The 18,119-nt window shown below is 38.3% G+C and overlaps 1 protein-coding gene across 5 annotated transcripts in view; it reads left to right on the top strand.

Annotated features, from left to right (window-relative positions):
• The window catches only part of LOC144956981 (uncharacterized), a 28,428-nt gene extending 12,160 nt beyond the window's left edge, over positions 1-16,268 (top strand). For 4 of the 5 annotated variants that reach the window (XM_078887860.1, XM_078887863.1, XM_078887861.1 and 1 more), the window contains exons 7-15: positions 130-684; positions 1,753-2,048; positions 3,346-3,520; positions 6,136-6,294; positions 7,356-7,568; positions 8,602-8,811; positions 10,286-10,387; positions 11,166-11,285; positions 12,120-16,268. In XM_078887860.1, the coding sequence (XP_078743986.1) occupies positions 130-684; positions 1,753-2,048; positions 3,346-3,520; positions 6,136-6,294; positions 7,356-7,568; positions 8,602-8,811; positions 10,286-10,387; positions 11,166-11,285; positions 12,120-13,607 (3,318 nt within the window). In that variant the 3' untranslated portion in view covers positions 13,608-16,268. The remainder of the gene's footprint in view (positions 1-129; positions 685-1,752; positions 2,049-3,345; positions 3,521-6,135; positions 6,295-7,355; positions 7,569-8,601; positions 8,812-10,285; positions 10,388-11,165; positions 11,286-12,119) is intronic. The other variant, XR_013642057.1, reaches the window with a different exon arrangement.
• Positions 16,269-18,119: the final 1,851 nt, after the last annotated feature.

Below are 18,119 nucleotides of genomic sequence, written 5' to 3'. Positions count from 1 at the left end.
CATGTTCCTTTTGTAAAACATGGAAACATGGAGCTGGTAATCTTTCAGATAGACTCAGTTAGAAGAATGATGTTTGTGACGCCATTCTATTCACTCTTTTTTTTGTTTTTACTTATTTTTTTCAAACAGGTTTGTGGAAAATGCTATTCCAGAAAAGACTCCCTGCAGAGACACATATCTCGGTGTTGTCCCGAGCTATCTGAGGAGTACAGCGTACACGTTTGTCAGAATTGTAAAAAGACTTTTGGCACTCAATTAGGTCTGCAGAATCACCTGCTCAATTGCGGCAAGTATCAATGCGATGCCTGCCGTGTTGCCTTCTTCTCACCTAAAGACCTGGCAGAACACGAGTGTGCTGGAAAAGTGTTGAATGAGAAAGCCAACGTCCAGTTTCCTTGCAAAGAGTGCGGTAAAACATTTGCCAGCATCGCCTATCTTGTAAGGCACGAAGCGTCTCACCATGGGGCTTTCAAGTGTGATATGTGTCATCGTGTGTTTATTCGTAAGGAGGAATTGAATTGGCATCTTCCCGTTTGCACTATCCGTCAGAAGATCATCCAGGAGGGATCAGCACCTTGCGAGATCTGTGGTGAGGTTTACAACGAGTGGCTTGCTTTCAAAGAACATCACATGACCCACACTCACCCATATAAATGTGACAAGTGTGGAAAGAGGTTTATCAAGGTTAGTAACCAAGTGATGATTAGTTGAACATTTGCATAATGGCCAGCTGTCCTGATAAAATTGGTAATCTGGAAAGAAAAAAAATTGTATTGTTTATACGTATAGAAATGACAACTGCATGTCCCAGGATTAGGCTTTTTTGACTTTGCAAATTTAAACAAGTAACAAAAATAGCTCTAAATCTAGATTATATTATATAATAGTCTATACATACTGCTGTTTTGGGTAATGATGTTATTGTACGTTTGGGTGTTTTGTTTTAGCTCTGTGAAAAGTTGACCACTATGCATTTGGGGGTGAAATAGATGCTGGCATAGACAGTGACAGCAGATATTATTAGGGTGCTAATATAAAAAGGAAGCCCGAGAGGGATTTTGTACTGTTTGAAATGGAACTTTGGCACCTTATCCCTATGGACAAGGGAGATGATTGAAGCATTTTGAAACTTTTTTAGCTTATAACTGTAGAAAGCATTCATTATACAAAAGTGCTGTTTTGATTCAATTAGATATTAAGACAGTCTCAATTCCTAAAAACAACCAAGAAAGATTACTTTTTAAAAATTAGTATTCTGACTTCAACGAAAGAAGAACGAATAAGAGTAGCAATAACACAGTAACTCGTTTTAAAAAATTGTCAATTAATATTGCTACTGCATTAAATGGGTTTTTTCTTTTTGAAACTGGTTTGCTTTGTTTTTGTTTGGTTCTGTTTATTGGGTTGTTTTTTTTATTTTTTAAAGATATATTGTAGACATTTCACTTTGCTTTTCTTCATTTGTTCTTTTTCATGATTACAGCATGTTGCTGATCAACCCACGAGACCACCGCCTCAAGTTGATATTTCTTCAAATAGAGTTAGGCGCTTAAAATTGAAAACAAAATAATTTAAAACTTTGTGATTTCGATTATTTAGGACAATGGTATAGTCTCTTGAAGTCGAAAAAGTGACATTTCTGTTAATTATTTAGTTTCAATCAAAATTGTTGTATTTTTTCACGTTGAGCAGTTTGAGGTTGTGGGTAATAAATATTACTTTTTTATGTCACTCATGCATTCCATCCAACAGATTGGAACCCTTCACAATCACAAATGTGATGGCGTCTTAGAGATAGCCAACCTACTGTCTTGTGACATCTGCCAAAAGACGTTCAAGAACGAGCGCTACCTGTCACGCCATTTAAGTCTTCATGGGCAACCTGAGTACTCTTGCGAGTTCTGCGGGAAGATGTTCATCCGTAAGGATTACCTCAATGACCACCAGTGTCGCATGCCGGATGGATCTGTGGTCCGTGTTATCCGCAAGAAGAACAGATTGTTCATAAGGGATAATCTGGGTTGTCCAGAATGTGGGAAGACGTTCAGGTGAGTGGGTGTCAGCTTGTGTAGGTACTTACTTGCTTCTTGGTTCTTGAGTAAGTAGCACATAAGGCCTCGGTAGTTTGTTTATTAGTAGTCCTTCAGAGTCATTAGGCCCACACAGAGCCGGAGTTTATCCTGGTTTTCATAGCTTGAAATGGACAATAGCACTTGCTTTGGATAGGATACTAGTCTATTTCAAGTACTTTCGACCAGTCCTAACAGACCCAATCAATGAATCACTGATTGGTGGACAGCGGAGACGGAAACAAATCTCGACTTTACCTGGTGTGGAATGAGCTCCCTACCCAATTGAGCTATTTTAACCCCAATATTAGTGTTGAATTTTGATTATTGTTGTCATTTCTTTTTTTTTCTTTTTTTTTAATCAAAATATGAATCAATTTAATTTGCTTTAGAGTAAATTTACTGTATGGTCAAACCTTGGCAAATGAAGGGTAGTTTTGGATTCTTGCATAAAACTGGTATTTTAGCAAAATACCTAACACAGAATGTTTTGGATGCAAAATCCTTCTAAAGCCAAAAACAAAAACAATAAAGACACAAATTCTTTAGTATGTCTTTTCCGCATTAAAAATTTTTTTTTTTAAATAGAAGTGTTTAGTGATCATTATTGATTTATTCAAGATCCTATTACTTGTGAACGGGACCTGCCAAAGATTTCTTTGCAGTCAGTCTGTCTGGATTAGAAGAAATGTATTAATTTTTGTTTTTTATTTTGTTATTGGCAGAAGAAGGGTTTTGAGCCGTGTTAGGTATTTTTTTTTTTATTTTCGAAATTGTTATATTCATGTTTGCTCATTACTTCTGGCAGCTTGGTCTCATTTATTTTTACTTATATTTTACTATTGTGTTTTGTGTCTTCTTTGTGTGCTGGGTAAGAGATTTAACATATCCATAGGTTCAGTCTGTACACTACAAGTATTGTTTTTTTTTAAGGTCAGTTACTAGAATCCATGACAAATAGATTTGTCACAAAATTGATATAGTTTGTACTTCTCATTCGATTGGTGATAAGCCATGTTAGTGATAATATATGAAATGACATTTGATTGTAGAAATTGATCCCTTTATAAATAAATTAGTATTTATACCCACTGCGCTCTAAAATTTGAAGGTGGAAAAGCCGAGTTTGGCTCGTTATCTTCTCCAATCATTTATCAACAAAAATTAAATTGTGAGAACAAAAGATTTGTTGACATACGTGTATAAACATCTCTTCCTATTCATTGGTTTTAATTAATTTCAATTAATTCTTTTAATTCCCTTTCATTTTCTCCAGTTCACGTAGTAATATGATGAAGCACATGAAGGTCCACGGAGAGAAACTAGCCGTATGTCCCATATGCCACAAAAAATTCCATTATGACAACTACCTCAAGCTACATATAGCTACCGTCCATGAGAAGCAGTATCAGCTTCAGTGCAAGCATTGTGGGAAGGTGTTATTCTCTAAGGTAGGTAAAGAGTTCCTCAAGCAGAGGGACGGATAGGATGAATAGATTGGAATTTGGCCCTCTCAATTTTCTTTTATCTGTAGAAGTTAGAGGCATGCCTTTATCCAGAGAGACTTGGGGAGGAGGGGAGGAAAGGAAGCCTGCAATTGTTTGCAAATCAAATATTGCCCTTCTCAACTGGGTTTGAATGAACGCCTTGCTGTAGACAGTGGAGTTCCGGTCGAAAGGGATATCGGTGACTTTAACATTATTCTACTCCATCCTTTAAAAAGTACCAGGTGACGAATGATATAAACAAAATATGACAGACGATAAGTGGTATAAAAAATTTTTTTTGGGAAAAATTAGAAATGACAAAGTCAAAACCATTTTTGGGGTAGAATAAAAGAAGTCTAGCTTTCTTGCCTCCCAATTTTGTTCCTACTTAGACTGGACATTAGTCTATCATAAAGTGCTTTCATCCAGATCTAACACACCCAACTACAAACTATTTCTGGCTCAAAACATTTTGACTCCACCATGGACCGATATTGATCCCTTTGCTTGTGAAGCAAGTGCTTTACCAACTGAGTTTTCAACAAAAAAAACCCTGACTGGGTTTGTATAGTGTGCCTTTCTATAGGCAGTTGATTTCTGATATATAGAAAAAAATATATTATAAATAAAATAAAATTCCCTTTATTCATCCCATAGGGGAAATTTGTCTCTAGGGGCTCTTCCAAGGGAAGACTGGAATAACCCAGGTGTCAGCCACAGTGCAGCGCCGCAAAGTGAGCTGGAAGAGGTGACTTGCTCAAGGCTACACAGCGCGGTGGTGGGTGATCGACTCTGTATCTTTCGGGTACCAAGCAAAGACCGTACCACTGAGGCACACTGCTTCCTATAAAGTATCCCAAAAAATGAATACGTCACGCACTTGATAACTGGTCCCATTCTTCCTGTTTGGGGAATAAGTGTATCATTGAAGAATAGTTATAATGCGTTAAGCACAGTGATATCTCTGGAAAAGTTTGGATTGACAGTGACTCTTTAAGTCATAATTAGTCCTTCAGGGCCTTTAGACCTATGGAACCTGAGTTTATCTTCGTTTCTCTAGTGTGAAATGTACAATATTGATAGCTTGCTACCCTCTGGATAGGATGCTAGACTATCGCAAAGTACTTTCTACAAGATCTAACATACCCAGATACCCAATCTGCTTGTTGGATTTCAGGGTCAGAAAAATATCTCGAGTTCACCCAAGATTGATCTCGGTCTCTCTGCATGTGAAGCAAGTGCTCTACTGAGCTATTTTAAATGTTGCTGCTTGAAGCTCGAAGAAATAAATAATAATGTGAAATTGAATGTAAGCTTCAATTTAATTACAAAAACAGATTAAATGAATGTTTCGGGTTTCCCCTTTATCAACAAAACAGGATGAATGAAGCACTACAGATGAATTCATCTGTGGTGTTTCATTCATCCTGTTTTGTTGATAAAGGGGAAACCCGAATCGTTCATTTGATCTGTTTTTGTAATTAAATTGAAGCTTACATTCATTTTCACATTATTATTTATTACTGAGCTATTGGGACTTTTAGAATCCTTATAAAATCAAAATCATTTTATGTGGTTGAGCCAGTAGGTTCTTTCAGTGAAATGAGTTCAAAGATTGTGACTGCAACAGTTCTGATTTGTCACCACAAATCAAAAGTTGCTAGTTACTGCAGCAGTTCTCATTTGTCACCACAAATCAAAAGTTGCTGGTTACTGCAACAGTTCTCATTTGTCACCACAAATCAAAAGTTGCTGGTTACTGCAGCAGTTCTCATTTGTCACCACAAATCAAAAGTTGCTGGTTACTGCAACAGTTCTCATTTGTCACCACAAATCAAAAGTTGCTGGTTACTGCAGCAGTTCTCATTTGTCACCACAAATCAAAAGTTGCTGGTTACTGCAACAGTTCTCATTTGTCACCACAAATCAAAAGTTGCTGGTGGGAGGGGCATTAAAGAGAAATGGTGCATTTATTAATAAAAAGCCATCTGCTGCATGTTTTCTCTCTGTATGTCAAAGATTTCTAGTTTTCATTAAAAAATAGTATTAATCTTTATATCTATCTAGATAAATTACCATTTGCTCTTAGCTGGATTAAATAACTTTTCAAAGCTCTGAATATGAACTAGTTTTTTTTTTTTACAAGTGTAATTACAAAGATGCTTGTGTAGTTTTGTAGTTAGAGCCAAATATTCTGTGTTTATTGAAATGTTTATGTTAATATGAAGTGGCCGAGTGGTTAAGGCATTGCACTGTTACCCGAAGGTCCCGGGTTCGAGGCCCACTACAGTCACTATTTTTTTTTTTTTTTTTTTCCTTGAGCAAGAATATTAAAATCCCTGTTTGCTCACTTGGACTTGGACAAGATGGGTGATTCCTGTTGACATCAGACATCTTGTTTGTTGAATTATCTATATTCCTTCTTGGAATGCCTAGGCGACGATATCTTATGATGTCGTGGCGGAAGGACATATTTTTATTTTTTTATTTATTACAATAGAAAATAGAAATGTCTCCTTTTGTGTTTTTCTATTCTTCCTCATTGTTATGTCTTCATATTTCATCCCTTCACCTCACAGACCGGCCTCATAGCGCACATCAAACAGTTTCATGCCGAGACCATACAGCTTTACCCTTGTCCAAAATGTGGCAAGACATTCCGTCAGAAAGGCAATATGAAGACACATCTAATCTCCCATTCCAAGGAACGTGCTTTCAAGTGTGACATCTGTGGAAAGGTAAATAATAGGTTGACTTATCACAAGTACTGCTTTGTGTAGTTTTATTCTAAATTTGGCAAAATTTAGGTATTTCCAAAATTTAGGAATTTCCAAAATTTAGGTATTTCGGATGTTTTTTTTCTTTTTTCCCAGCTTTGTTTTGTTTTTATTTTTTTCATTAGTTCTTTTTTTCTGTCACTCTCTCTCACTCATATTATTTTTCTATCAGCCAGCATCACTTCTGTGCACATTCTGTATCCATAATCCCTTTCACCCCCCTAATGCAAAAATAAAGACAATACATGTACCACCACAAACTTCCTTACAAATGTTATTGACCTCGCCCTGCTCGTTTCATAATGTACACAATCATAACTGAATAAAAGGTTGTCAGGTGTCATTTTAAGTATTTATGCTAATAAAACCATCAAAAAAATCAAAGAATCAAGACTATGTACCTCGTCTGCTACAAAACAATGTTTTCTTGTAATTGATTTCCTGTGATCCGGCAACAGCTACAAAGCCTTGAATGAATGTAATGTACTGAAATGTCTGTATTAGTGTCTATGGTACCCAAACAACGCTCTTGAGTTACAACAGATACATCCTGGCGTATCTCATCAAAAAAAAACGGGTGCCTCATATGGGCTGATTCTTTTCTTTCTTTTTCTTTTTTTTTAGCATTTTAGAATAAGCGTGCATGTAGGATGAATATGCAAATAGATGAGTAAATTTGCATAACAAAAATTAAGTTTCCAATCCCAAGTGTGATTTAACTCACTCAACCCTAACACCGACTATATCCGTAGTTTACTCGGGTTACTTTTACCCCATGCCTATCTATTACATTTTTATGAGACAAATTAAAGGCGAAGTATCAAAGCTCATGTTTTTAGTTTTTACATGTTAATGATAGTTGAATAAAACTATCTATGTGCATGATCATTTTGAATACATTTTTTCCAGTTTGAAAAGTAGAAAAAATCTCTAGGATTGAGTGAGCTAAACCGGAGTGTGTCTAAAACCAGATAAATAAATGGAGGCCTCCGTAATATTATAACTTTTTTTGTATTTCACAGGCTTTCAAGTATCCAGATCAGTTAAATCGTCATCGTCTGGAGCACACCCTGTCAGAGAAGTATGCCTGTGATATGTGTGACAAGCAGTTTGTACGCAGCTACGAGCTCCGCAACCACGTGCGTAATTACCACAGCGGATACGTTTATGTGTGCGGAGTGTGTCATGAGTGCTGCGCTCACCGACACACAATCATTAGGCATTATAAACGAAAGGTTAGTGAGCACAAGTTTTGTCAAAGTTTTTTTTTTTTAATAGAGCTTTTATATAGCGCAATATCCACTAAATGTGCTCAAAGCGCTTTACAAGGGGTCCCTGGTCAACAACAACAACATTTACCATTTAGGACGGGACATGACATCATTTTACACCTGAGTACGGTGAGAGAATGTGAGTAAAGAGCCTTCTCTAAGGACTCAACAATGCTCCGAGCGAGGCACAAACCCAGTACCTTCTGATCCGAACGCGAGTGTCATACCACTAGACAACATAGTTAAGTCGTTTATTGGGTGACACAACATATTCAAAGGTTCATAGTCAACTGTGGGTGCATTTTTTGTAATGGCAGTTTTTATTCAACCAATCAAATGCTAAATAGAAGGGACAAGTAGTGCATCCAATCATGTTCATGTTGCTTGCATTGGTTGCCGTGGGAAAAGCAGATGATCTACAAGATTGTTGCCATCATCCACTGTGTATTCTACCTTGATATCCTGCAATACCTCACCGACTTCATAGTCCCATATAAAATCAACTACCAGGGGGCTCAGATCTGCAGGCGAAACAGCGCTCCCTATTTGTCCCATGAACTCGACTGAAAGTAATGGGAGATTGATCTTTTAAACACCAAGGACCAACAATCTAGAATAACTTACTGCAGGAGCTAAGAAAGACGACAGAATATAAATGATTCAAAGAAAGACATAAAACATTTCTTTTGTAAATTGTTTTTTCTAATGTTGTACTTGTCACAAACATGCATGCCATTTATCATATTAATGGAAATCCATTTATTTATTTGAAAATATCATTTTAATCGGGGTTTCATTAATGATTCCAACACAGTAAATATTTTTGTGAAATAAACTCAGTATTTCATTAGCTATTTCCCTTGACTTGGTAGTTCAGGGTTAAAAGGGGAAAATTTTTCTTGAGAAGCAATTGGTTAATCACAGTTTTTCACACAGAAGTCTAAATTTTGATAATTCTATATTTTTGGGTTTGTTTTTTTCTTTATTCATTTCTTAGCACCCGGAGGTGGGGAATGTGTTTGAGGAGAAGCCGGAATTCTTGGACTCCTTGCAAAAGCCAGTGACAGCAGCCACTCAGTCTAGGATGATGGTGGAAGCAGAGGATGTGAAACCAACCATTATGCAGATTGGAGGTCATGATATTATCGTCACTACTGAGGAGGACGGCACACAGACTTATACAACAGGAGATGTCATTCTCACACAGGTATGAAAAATCATAAATGAGTCTGTAAAATTCCTTATATCTTCCCCATTAATATAGATAGAACGAAGTTGACGCCACTCAGGTCTCTGTTATTGTTTTTTGCCATTCTCGTTTATGAGTAATTCTCACCTAACTGTATTAACCAGACTATAAAAGTTCATTGTTACACTTAGTTTTGTGTGTTGGTCCGTTATACTTCCGGATGGCAATGTTGTGAGCTTCTTAGCCAAGCGCATACTATCTATTCAATAACTGATTGTGTTTTAATTGGCTAAGAATGAATATTCATCTTTTGTGAGAGCAAATCAGCACTCTGGGTATCTTTTGATCTCAAAATTCTTTGGGGGTTTCACTCCTATGTCCCTCTTATAGTGGGCAGGGGGGTACATACTGTGTCTTCTATCCCCTTATATCTGTTTTCCAACATGCTCTCTGTCTTTGTCTTGGAATGAGATTACTTGGTTTTGTCCTGGCCCTGGCTGGATACCCAAGCTGGGAGAGAAACAGTCAAATGCATAGTTATTGTTTTGGGAGATGATATTTCTTTCCTTGTAAATATTCTCTCTGTTATGTATTATTATATTTGTTATTTTGAATGTATAATGTAAGCATTTGAGTGTGTTCCTCTTTGTTGGATTTTGTGCTTGTGTCTGGATGAGACTTGTAGGTGATTTCAAACTAAGTACATTGGTGGTGTGCTCTTGGAATCTATATCTGATCCCTATTTGTTCCCAGTTCCCCTATGTCTTACTTTTTCTTGGGTGCTTTAAGTGTAATTCGAGAACTTTTTACTATCCCATTGTCTTCCTTTTTACTGGCGCTGATATAACCTAAATGTGTTGCAAGCGCCGTAAAACCCTTAAAAACAAACAACAAACTCCTATGTCCCACACCAGTACTCTGCCCCTGAACCCTACTGGAGGCCTTTAGCAGGAACCTAGATCCCAGGCAATTTTCCATACTTTCTTTGTACTTAGAAGCATTGCTACAAGTTAAGTGTTATTAATATTAATAATGCTGAAAACGTATATAGCGCTATAACTATAACTCTTGAGACACCAGACTCTAAGCCCAAAAAAAAAAATATCATGACAATGATGATAGTGCTAAATAACAATAATGATATTATTGATAATACTACTACTACTGATATTAATATACTACTAATACTAATAATAATAATAGTTGAAGTTTTATGTTGTAGTAGTAGTAGTAGTAGGAGTAAGTGTTATAGTTGACCTGAGATCCCTTATAAAGCTCTTTGAACATATTATTTCATGGATGGAAAGCTCTATAATCTCCAGGTGTGAAATTAAAATTTGGTTCTGTGTTTGTGGCCTGTTGGGGGAAAAATAAACGGAGAACCATTAAAGAGTATTTAGCATGGTGGGTCTATGACAATACCAAATACAGTGTTTGCATTTATTTTTATTTATTTTTTTTTTCAATTTTGCCTTTTATTTTGTGTTTACAGAATGCAGCAGGAGAGCTATTGGCATCTGCTGACGGAGACCAGGCCATTCACCAGGTGGTCGAAGGTGGTGCCCAAGGGGACCAAACAGTCTTCATTCTCAAGGTTAGTGTCATTGCTATAGCCACCTACTTGCAGACTATGATGAAGGAAAATGTATACTTTTTGGTTGGTGATTCAATACATTTTTGAACAAAGGATAGTTATCTAGCTTATTTGTTTTTTGATTTTTTGTAAATATTGATAGTTATAGACGTATTAGTATTTGAGGTAGTTGTATTGCTCCTTGAATTGGCAACCAAAGTCGTTCTATTATTATTATTATTATTATTATTATTATTATTATTATTATTATTATTATTATTATTATTATTATATATATTATTATTATTATTATTATTATTATTATTATTATTATTAATAATAATACTTTATTTCCATTATTACTACTACTACTACTACTACTACTACTACTACTACTACTACTACTACTACTACTACTACTACGACTACTACTACTAATACTACTAACTAACTACTATACACTATACATATTACTACTATACTACATACTACTACTATACTACTACTACTACTACTACTACTACTACTACTACTACTACTACTACTGCTACTATTACTACTGATGTTACAACTATTATTACTACTACCACTACTACTACTACTACTACTACTACTACTGCTACTATTACTACTGATGTTACAACTATTATTACTACTACTACTACTACTACTACTACTACTACTAATACTTCATACTACTTCTACTATTATTATTTGTATTATTAATAGTACTATGAGTATTATCAATAATATCGTTATTGTTATTTACCACCATCATCATTGTCAAAAATTTTTTTAGGTTGTCAACCAAGATGAGAACGGTTCCTTGCAAGAAATGGAGATCACGGAAGACACAAAGGCCCACCTTGCCCAACTGATACAGGCCCACGGTGTAGGGCCTGACATCACTCACATCCAGGTAGGTCATGACTTAAAGTTGGTGTGAACTTCCCCAGTGGAGGAAGGAAGGGGGGAGCTATGTCTTCTGTCATATGTCATATGTGCAGCTATGTGGTCCAGTGGTATGACACTCGCCCTCGGACCTGAAGGTCCTGATGGGTTTGAGTCCTGATTAGGACATAGTTGAGTCCTTGGAAAAGGCCCTTTACTCCCATTCACTCACCGTACTCAGGTGTTAAATGAGTACCTGGCTGTTAACAGCGTTGTCTCTGTACAAAAAAGTCTTACATGTTTTGTGTTGCTGTCGGCTAGGGACCCCTGGTATTATATTACTCATGAATTCAGTGTTGGTTACTGATTTGGAAATTTTCAAGTAGGCAGATATGCTTTTGGTTAAGAGGTCAAGACCATGCTGGGCCTAATGCTGCCCGAATTTAATCAATTTTAATATGAGATCCACTGCCTCACAATGGCCTCTGGTTCATGTTGACTTTTATTAGGTTGAGGCACTTGGAGGTAGGGAGTAATGGCAGGGTCGTATTTATTAATGTATTTAAAGTTTTGATGAGTACAGTTTCTCCATATCTTTCGAGCTAACTTAAAAAAATTAAGTTTAAACATTATTTTGTTGGTTGAATCTGATGTGTACTTATTTGCAGGTCTTATGACCCAAAGTGTTATAGGCTCATTGTTGTAATGGAAATACTCTCAAACCAACGCAAAATATTGTCCATTATAACAATGTTATAAACAGGCCCAGAATTGCATCCGGCTATCAGATCTGCTATTTTGGGCACCTTGGTTGAATCTGATTGAGCATGTTAATGTGAGTTGTTTTTATTTTATTGTGTAGGTTGGAGACCAGACTCTACAAATTCAGCATGAGGAGGATGGTAATCAACCATTGTCAGAGGAAGTCCAAAGTGTTGTCATGGGTCAAGGTCAAGATGGTAAATTAGTAGAAGCCATCACTTCGACAGCCACCTCAGCTAATCTGACCCAGCTACAGTCCATTGTATCTCAGCAGGGGACTCAACCTCACCAGTTCGTTCACCATCCACATCAAATTACAACAGTGTCCGGCAGTCAGAATGGCCAGGCTGCTATTGTCATGGAACATCCGACTGTAAGTTCTGTGGTGACGAATGTAACCACGGCTGTGAATCAGAACACCTCCCAACAGCAGCAGCAGAAGCAGCAGCAACAAGTTGTCAGTCTTGTGATGCCAGATGGTCGGCTGGGTCAGTTGATATCGGTAGACGGTGATATTACCGGTGCTGGTGTCAGTCTGGGTAGTGTTGGGGATGACGATGTGGACGAAGCGACTGCTCATGGACAGGCATTGCAATTTATGGAGGTGGATGTGAACGGACAGTTTGTGCTGACAGCCGCTCCAACGGCAGGAGCTGTGTCAATGACATCGCAAGACGGTGTGTCTTCAATTTCAGCACATCACGATCCTCATAGTCAGAGTCTTCCCTTGATTCATCAGCAAGAACAAGAAGGACACCAGGAGTTACCAGGGATTAAAGTCAGGAAGAGGAGACGGAGCAACGGGGAGATCGTGGTGGAGGTGGAGGGGGAAGCAGGAAATTTGATAGACTTGAGGGACAGCCAGGTGGTGATGGACTTGGTGCAACAAGGACAGCTGGTAGATCACGAGGATGAGGAGGAAGAAGATGACGAAAGTGGTGGTGGTGTTGTACAGATGCCTTCGTCGTCATCTTCGTCAGGGGAGTTAATCGGTGCCCATGGAGATGCTACTGCTGCTGTTTTGGTGCAACAGCAAGAGGACGGAAATAGCAGTAGTAGTAACGGTGTTGTTGTTGATGAGAACGGTGTGGTGGGTGTCACTGTTGCTTCTGCTACTGCCACTGCAGGTTCTATGATGGTGATGGCGGAAGAAGTAGGATCTGTTGAAAGTCACAATGGCCTGATGGTTGTCAGGGACGGAGGTGATCCAGGAGTGGGAGGAACAGATGCTTTAGCATCACAACCTACTACGACAACGTCGGCAACAAATGCCTCTTTGACACATTCCCATGGTGATGCACATGATGCTGGCATTGGTAACGTGGTGGTAGCCATGGTGGAGGGAGACATTGGACAAGAGTTGGTGACTACTTCAGCAATTTCAGCCTCGTCCGTGTCTGTTTCAGTTTCAGAATCCGTTCAAAGTCTGGGAGAGGTGATGAGCAGTGGTCCATCTGTAATGTCTGCTTCTGATGTTGGTGATAATGGAAGTGGTGTTGTTATGCAAGGGGGTTTAGAGGCTGGGGAGGAAGGGGAGGGGATGGGCGCAACAATAGAGACCACATACACAAATATTACTACAGAGTAATGTATGTTAGATGGGGGTTAAAGTGGTACCAAGCTGCTAGAAGCTGTTATATTCATTTTTGTTTAGTAAGACGGGGTTAAAACAACACAGTGAGCCCACCTTTCATCAAGTAGCCTACAATCTTTAGACGGGGTTAAAACAACACAGTGAGCCCACCTTTCATCAAGTAGCCTACAATCTTTAGACGGGGTTAAAACAACACAGTGAGCCCACCTTTCATCAAGTAGCCTACAATCTTTAGACGGGGTTAAAACAACACAGTGAGCCCACCTTTCATCAAGTAGCCTACAATCTTTAGACGGGGTTAAAACAACACAGTGAGCCCACCTTTCATCAAGTAGCCTACAATCTTTAGACGGGGTTAAAACAACACAGTGAGCCCACCTTTCATCAAGTAGCCTACAATCTTTAGACGGGGTTAAAACAACACAGTGAGCCCACCTTTCATCAAGTAGCCTACAATCTTTAGACGGGGTTAAAACAACACAGTGAGCCCACCTTTTCATCAAGTAGCCTACAATCTTTAGACGGGGTTAAAACAACACAGTGAGCCCACCTTTCTCAAGTAGCCTACAATCTTTAGACGGGGTTAAAACAACACATGAGCCCACCTTTCATCAAGTTAGCCTACATCTTTAGACGGGGTTAAAACAACACAGTGAGCCCACCTTTCATCAAGTAGCCTACAATCTTTAGACGGGTTAAAACAACACAGTGAGCCCACCTTTCATCAAAGTAGCCTACAATCTTTAGACGGGGTTAAAACAACACAGTGAGCCCACCTTTCATCAAGTAGCCACAAATCTTTAGACGGGGTTTAAAACAACACAGTGAGCCTTTCTAAGTAGCCTCATCTTTAGGGGGTAAAACGTGCCCACTTTAGTAGCCTCATCTTTGGTTCAACAAAGAGCACTATCAGTAGTAACTTTAGTTAAAACAAGTGGCACTTTCATCAGAGCCTCAATCTTAGAGGGAAAAACAGTGCATTCACAAGTAGCCTAAATCTTAGACGGGGTTAAAACACATGAGCCACTTTCATCAATAGTACATCTTTGACGGTAAACACCAGTGAGCACTTTCTCAGTAGCTACAATCTTAGACGGGGTTAAAACAACCGTGAGCCACTTTCATCAGTAGCCTACAATCTTGACGGGTAAACAACAGTGAGCCACCTTTCATCAAGTGCTACAATCTTTAGAGGGTTAAACACACAGTGAGCCCACCTTTCTCAAGTAGCTAAATCTTTAGACGGGGTTAAAACAAACAGTGAGCCACTTATCAAGTACTCATCTTTGACGGGGTTAAAACAACACAGTGAGCCACTTTCATCAAGTAGCTAAATCTTTAGACGGGTAAAACAACACAGTGAGCCCACTTTCATCAAGTAGCCTACAATCTTTAGACGGGGTTAAAACAACACAGTGAGCCCACCTTTCATCAGTAGCTAAATCTTTAGACGGGTTAAAACAACACAGTGAGCCACTTTCATCAATAGCTACAATCTTTAGACGGGTTAAAACAACACAGTGAGCCCACCTTTCATCAGTAGCCTACAATCTTTAGACGGGTTAAACAACACAGTGAGCCCACCTTTCATCAAGTAGCCTACAATCTTTAGACGGGGTTAAAACAACACAGTGAGCCCACCTTTCATCAAGTACCTACAATCTTTAGACGGGGTTAAAACAACACAGTGAGCCCACCTTCATCAAGTAGCCTACAATCTTTAGACGGGGTTAAAACAACACAGTGAGCCCACCTTTCATCAAGTAGCCTACAATCTTTAGACGGGTTAAAACAACACAGTGAGCCCACCTTTCATCAAGTAGCCTACAATCTTTAGACGGGGTTAAAACAACACAGTGAGCCACCTTCATCAAGTAGCTACAATCTTTAGACGGGGTTAAAACAACACAGTGAGCCCACCTTTCATCAAGTAGCCTACAATCTTTAGACGGGGTTAAAACAACACAGTGAGCCCACCTTTCATCAAGTAGCCTACAATCTTTAGACGGGGTTAAAACAACACAATGAGCCCACCTTTCATCAAGTAGCCTACAATCTTTAGACGGGGTTAAAACAACACAGTGAGCCCACCTTTCATCAAGTAGCCTACAATCTTTAGACGGGGTTAAAACAACACAGTGAGCCCACCTTTCATCAAGTAGCCTACAATCTTTAGACGGGGTTAAAACAACACAGTGAGCCCACCTTTCATCAAGTAGCCTACAATCTTTAGACGGGGTTAAAACAACACAGTGAGCCCACCTTTCATCAAGTAGCCTACAATCTTTAGACGGGGTTAAAACAACACAGTGAGCCCACCTTTCATCAAGTAGCCTACAATCTTTAGACGGGGTTAAAACAACACAGTGAGCCCACCTTTCATCAAGTAGCCTACAATCTTTAGACGGGGTTAAAACAACACAGTGAGCCCACCTTTCATCAAGTAGCCTACAATCTTTAGACGGGGTTAAAACAACACAGTGAGCCCACTTTTCATCAAGTAGCCTACAATCTTTTTGGAGCTTTCATAAATAGTATACAGCACAATCCGAACATAACAAAGTTGTGGGCACCAATGGCTAGATTTCATTGAATCTGTTGTTAAATGCCTGGTGCCTTTAGTAATATAAAGGAGGATGAGGTAAAAAAAAAAAAGTCTCCACAAACCAAGACCATCTTCATATAAAATTGCCTACTTAATATACCAAAGTTATTTTTCTTCCAGCGACTGTGCCCAATAGGATTTAATAGTCTTATGTCACGTCCACCCAGTAACGAGCAGCTTGGTTCTAAACAATGAAAATCGGTACTTTTTATTCTTCATGCTGGCTAGAACTTTTTCACATGTCGTGTGATCAGAATGTCTAAAAAGTCAAAACATGATCAGATTTATAATGTTTTTCTCCTCTGGATACACTTTTATGCTAGCCGGAGAAGTATTTCATAAGGGCATCGTCTGCCATTGTTCCAATAGTTTAGAACCAGTTACTAAGTTACTATGCGTCATTACAAAGGAAGTGACGTCACTACTGTTGAATCCTATTGACTCATAATGAAGTGCACACATTATAAATTAAAATCCAATCTGGCCAAGTCAAAAAGAGACGTTTTACCCCCCCCCCCCCCCCCCCCCACCACCACCACAGGGTAGATAGGAGTCTCCGGGAAAACTCTCTTTAACTTTAACTTTAACCAGTTATCTGCCACACTCTGGAAAAACTGGGAATTTTAAAATGTAGCCAGAATACTCGTCCTTCAAATAACAATTGATTTAAATGACCCGCCTTATCTTGGCAAAAACTCTCAAACCTGGATCCTCTTGAAGTCCCAGGTCTGAGAGTTTTTGTCAAGATTAGGGTCATTTAAATCAATGAGTATTTGAAGGATGAGTGTTCTGGCCAACATTTTGAATACGATTTTTTTTTTTCAGAGTACGGCGGTTAACTAGTTAATTCTCAAATAATACAGAAGTCTGTGAAAGGAATTGGGTTTGAGCAGTTTCTGAGATATGAATAATTAACAATAATTGAAATATTGAGGGTCTATCACTATCACTATCATATTACCATGTACAGCAGTAACAGCTTCTTAATGTAGTTGAAAAAGTGTGGATGAAACATTGCCTTTTTCTTCACTGTTTAAACTATTTCAAATTATTTCTGTTTTGTTTGTTTTTTTAATGCTAGACTCAGTTTTTGGATTGTTTTTCACGATTCAACCAGGAGAATTTGTTGAAATACTGTGTAGTATTTAACAGTAAGTTAGTAATGATGTCTTCTCGTGTAGAATGTGACAAACAAAAAGACAACAAAAAATCCAACCTTTTGATACAGCCTTTTTAAAGAAGAATGTTTCATGTCTTCGTGGAATCCAAGTTTGTTATATATACATCAATTTGGCAAGTTGAGCTGCGAGTTATGCCACCTGGTTTATGATAGAAAGGGTGCAGGTTTGAATCCAAATCCAAGAGAGGACGTTATTTCAAATCCAGAAGCCTCAGAAATCCTATGGAAACAGTTAGGGATTTTGTTTTTAGAGTGTGGGAGGATTGGATATTTGTTTTAAATTTTGAGTTTATCTTTTGTTTTTGTTTGTTTTATCGTTGAGTACATTTGATTTCTGGAGGTTTGACCCGTACAAACCTGTCACTGCTCGAATTTAAGAATTAATTGGTTGAAAAAGTTTGGAGATTTCTGAATTCATTTGACAACCCCAATGATTAGTGAAATTAAACCATTCGCTTATAAAATCTCATTTTGCATTTCGGGTTTAGTAATGCCATTGTCATCACCAAATGCATTTTTAGTTTTTGTTAATAACATCACCATCATCATTCATCATCATCACATCGTCATCATCATAATTTATTATCATTATTATTGGGAGACCTTCCATAAGCTGCTACATCCCAAGTATTCTTGTTCTAGTTGGGGGTTTGGGAGGGGGGAAACTTTTTTTAAAGTCTCCCCCCTACCAAACCCCCTAAACTAGAACTTCTTAGGGGGT

Source organism: Berghia stephanieae, chromosome 11 (assembly GCF_034508935.2).
Source record: "Berghia stephanieae isolate SIO BIC M18660-M18661 chromosome 11, UCSD_Bste_1.3, whole genome shotgun sequence".
NCBI lineage: Eukaryota > Metazoa > Mollusca > Gastropoda > Nudibranchia > Aeolidiidae > Berghia > Berghia stephanieae.
This window is presented reverse-complemented; position numbering and strand designations above follow the sequence as displayed.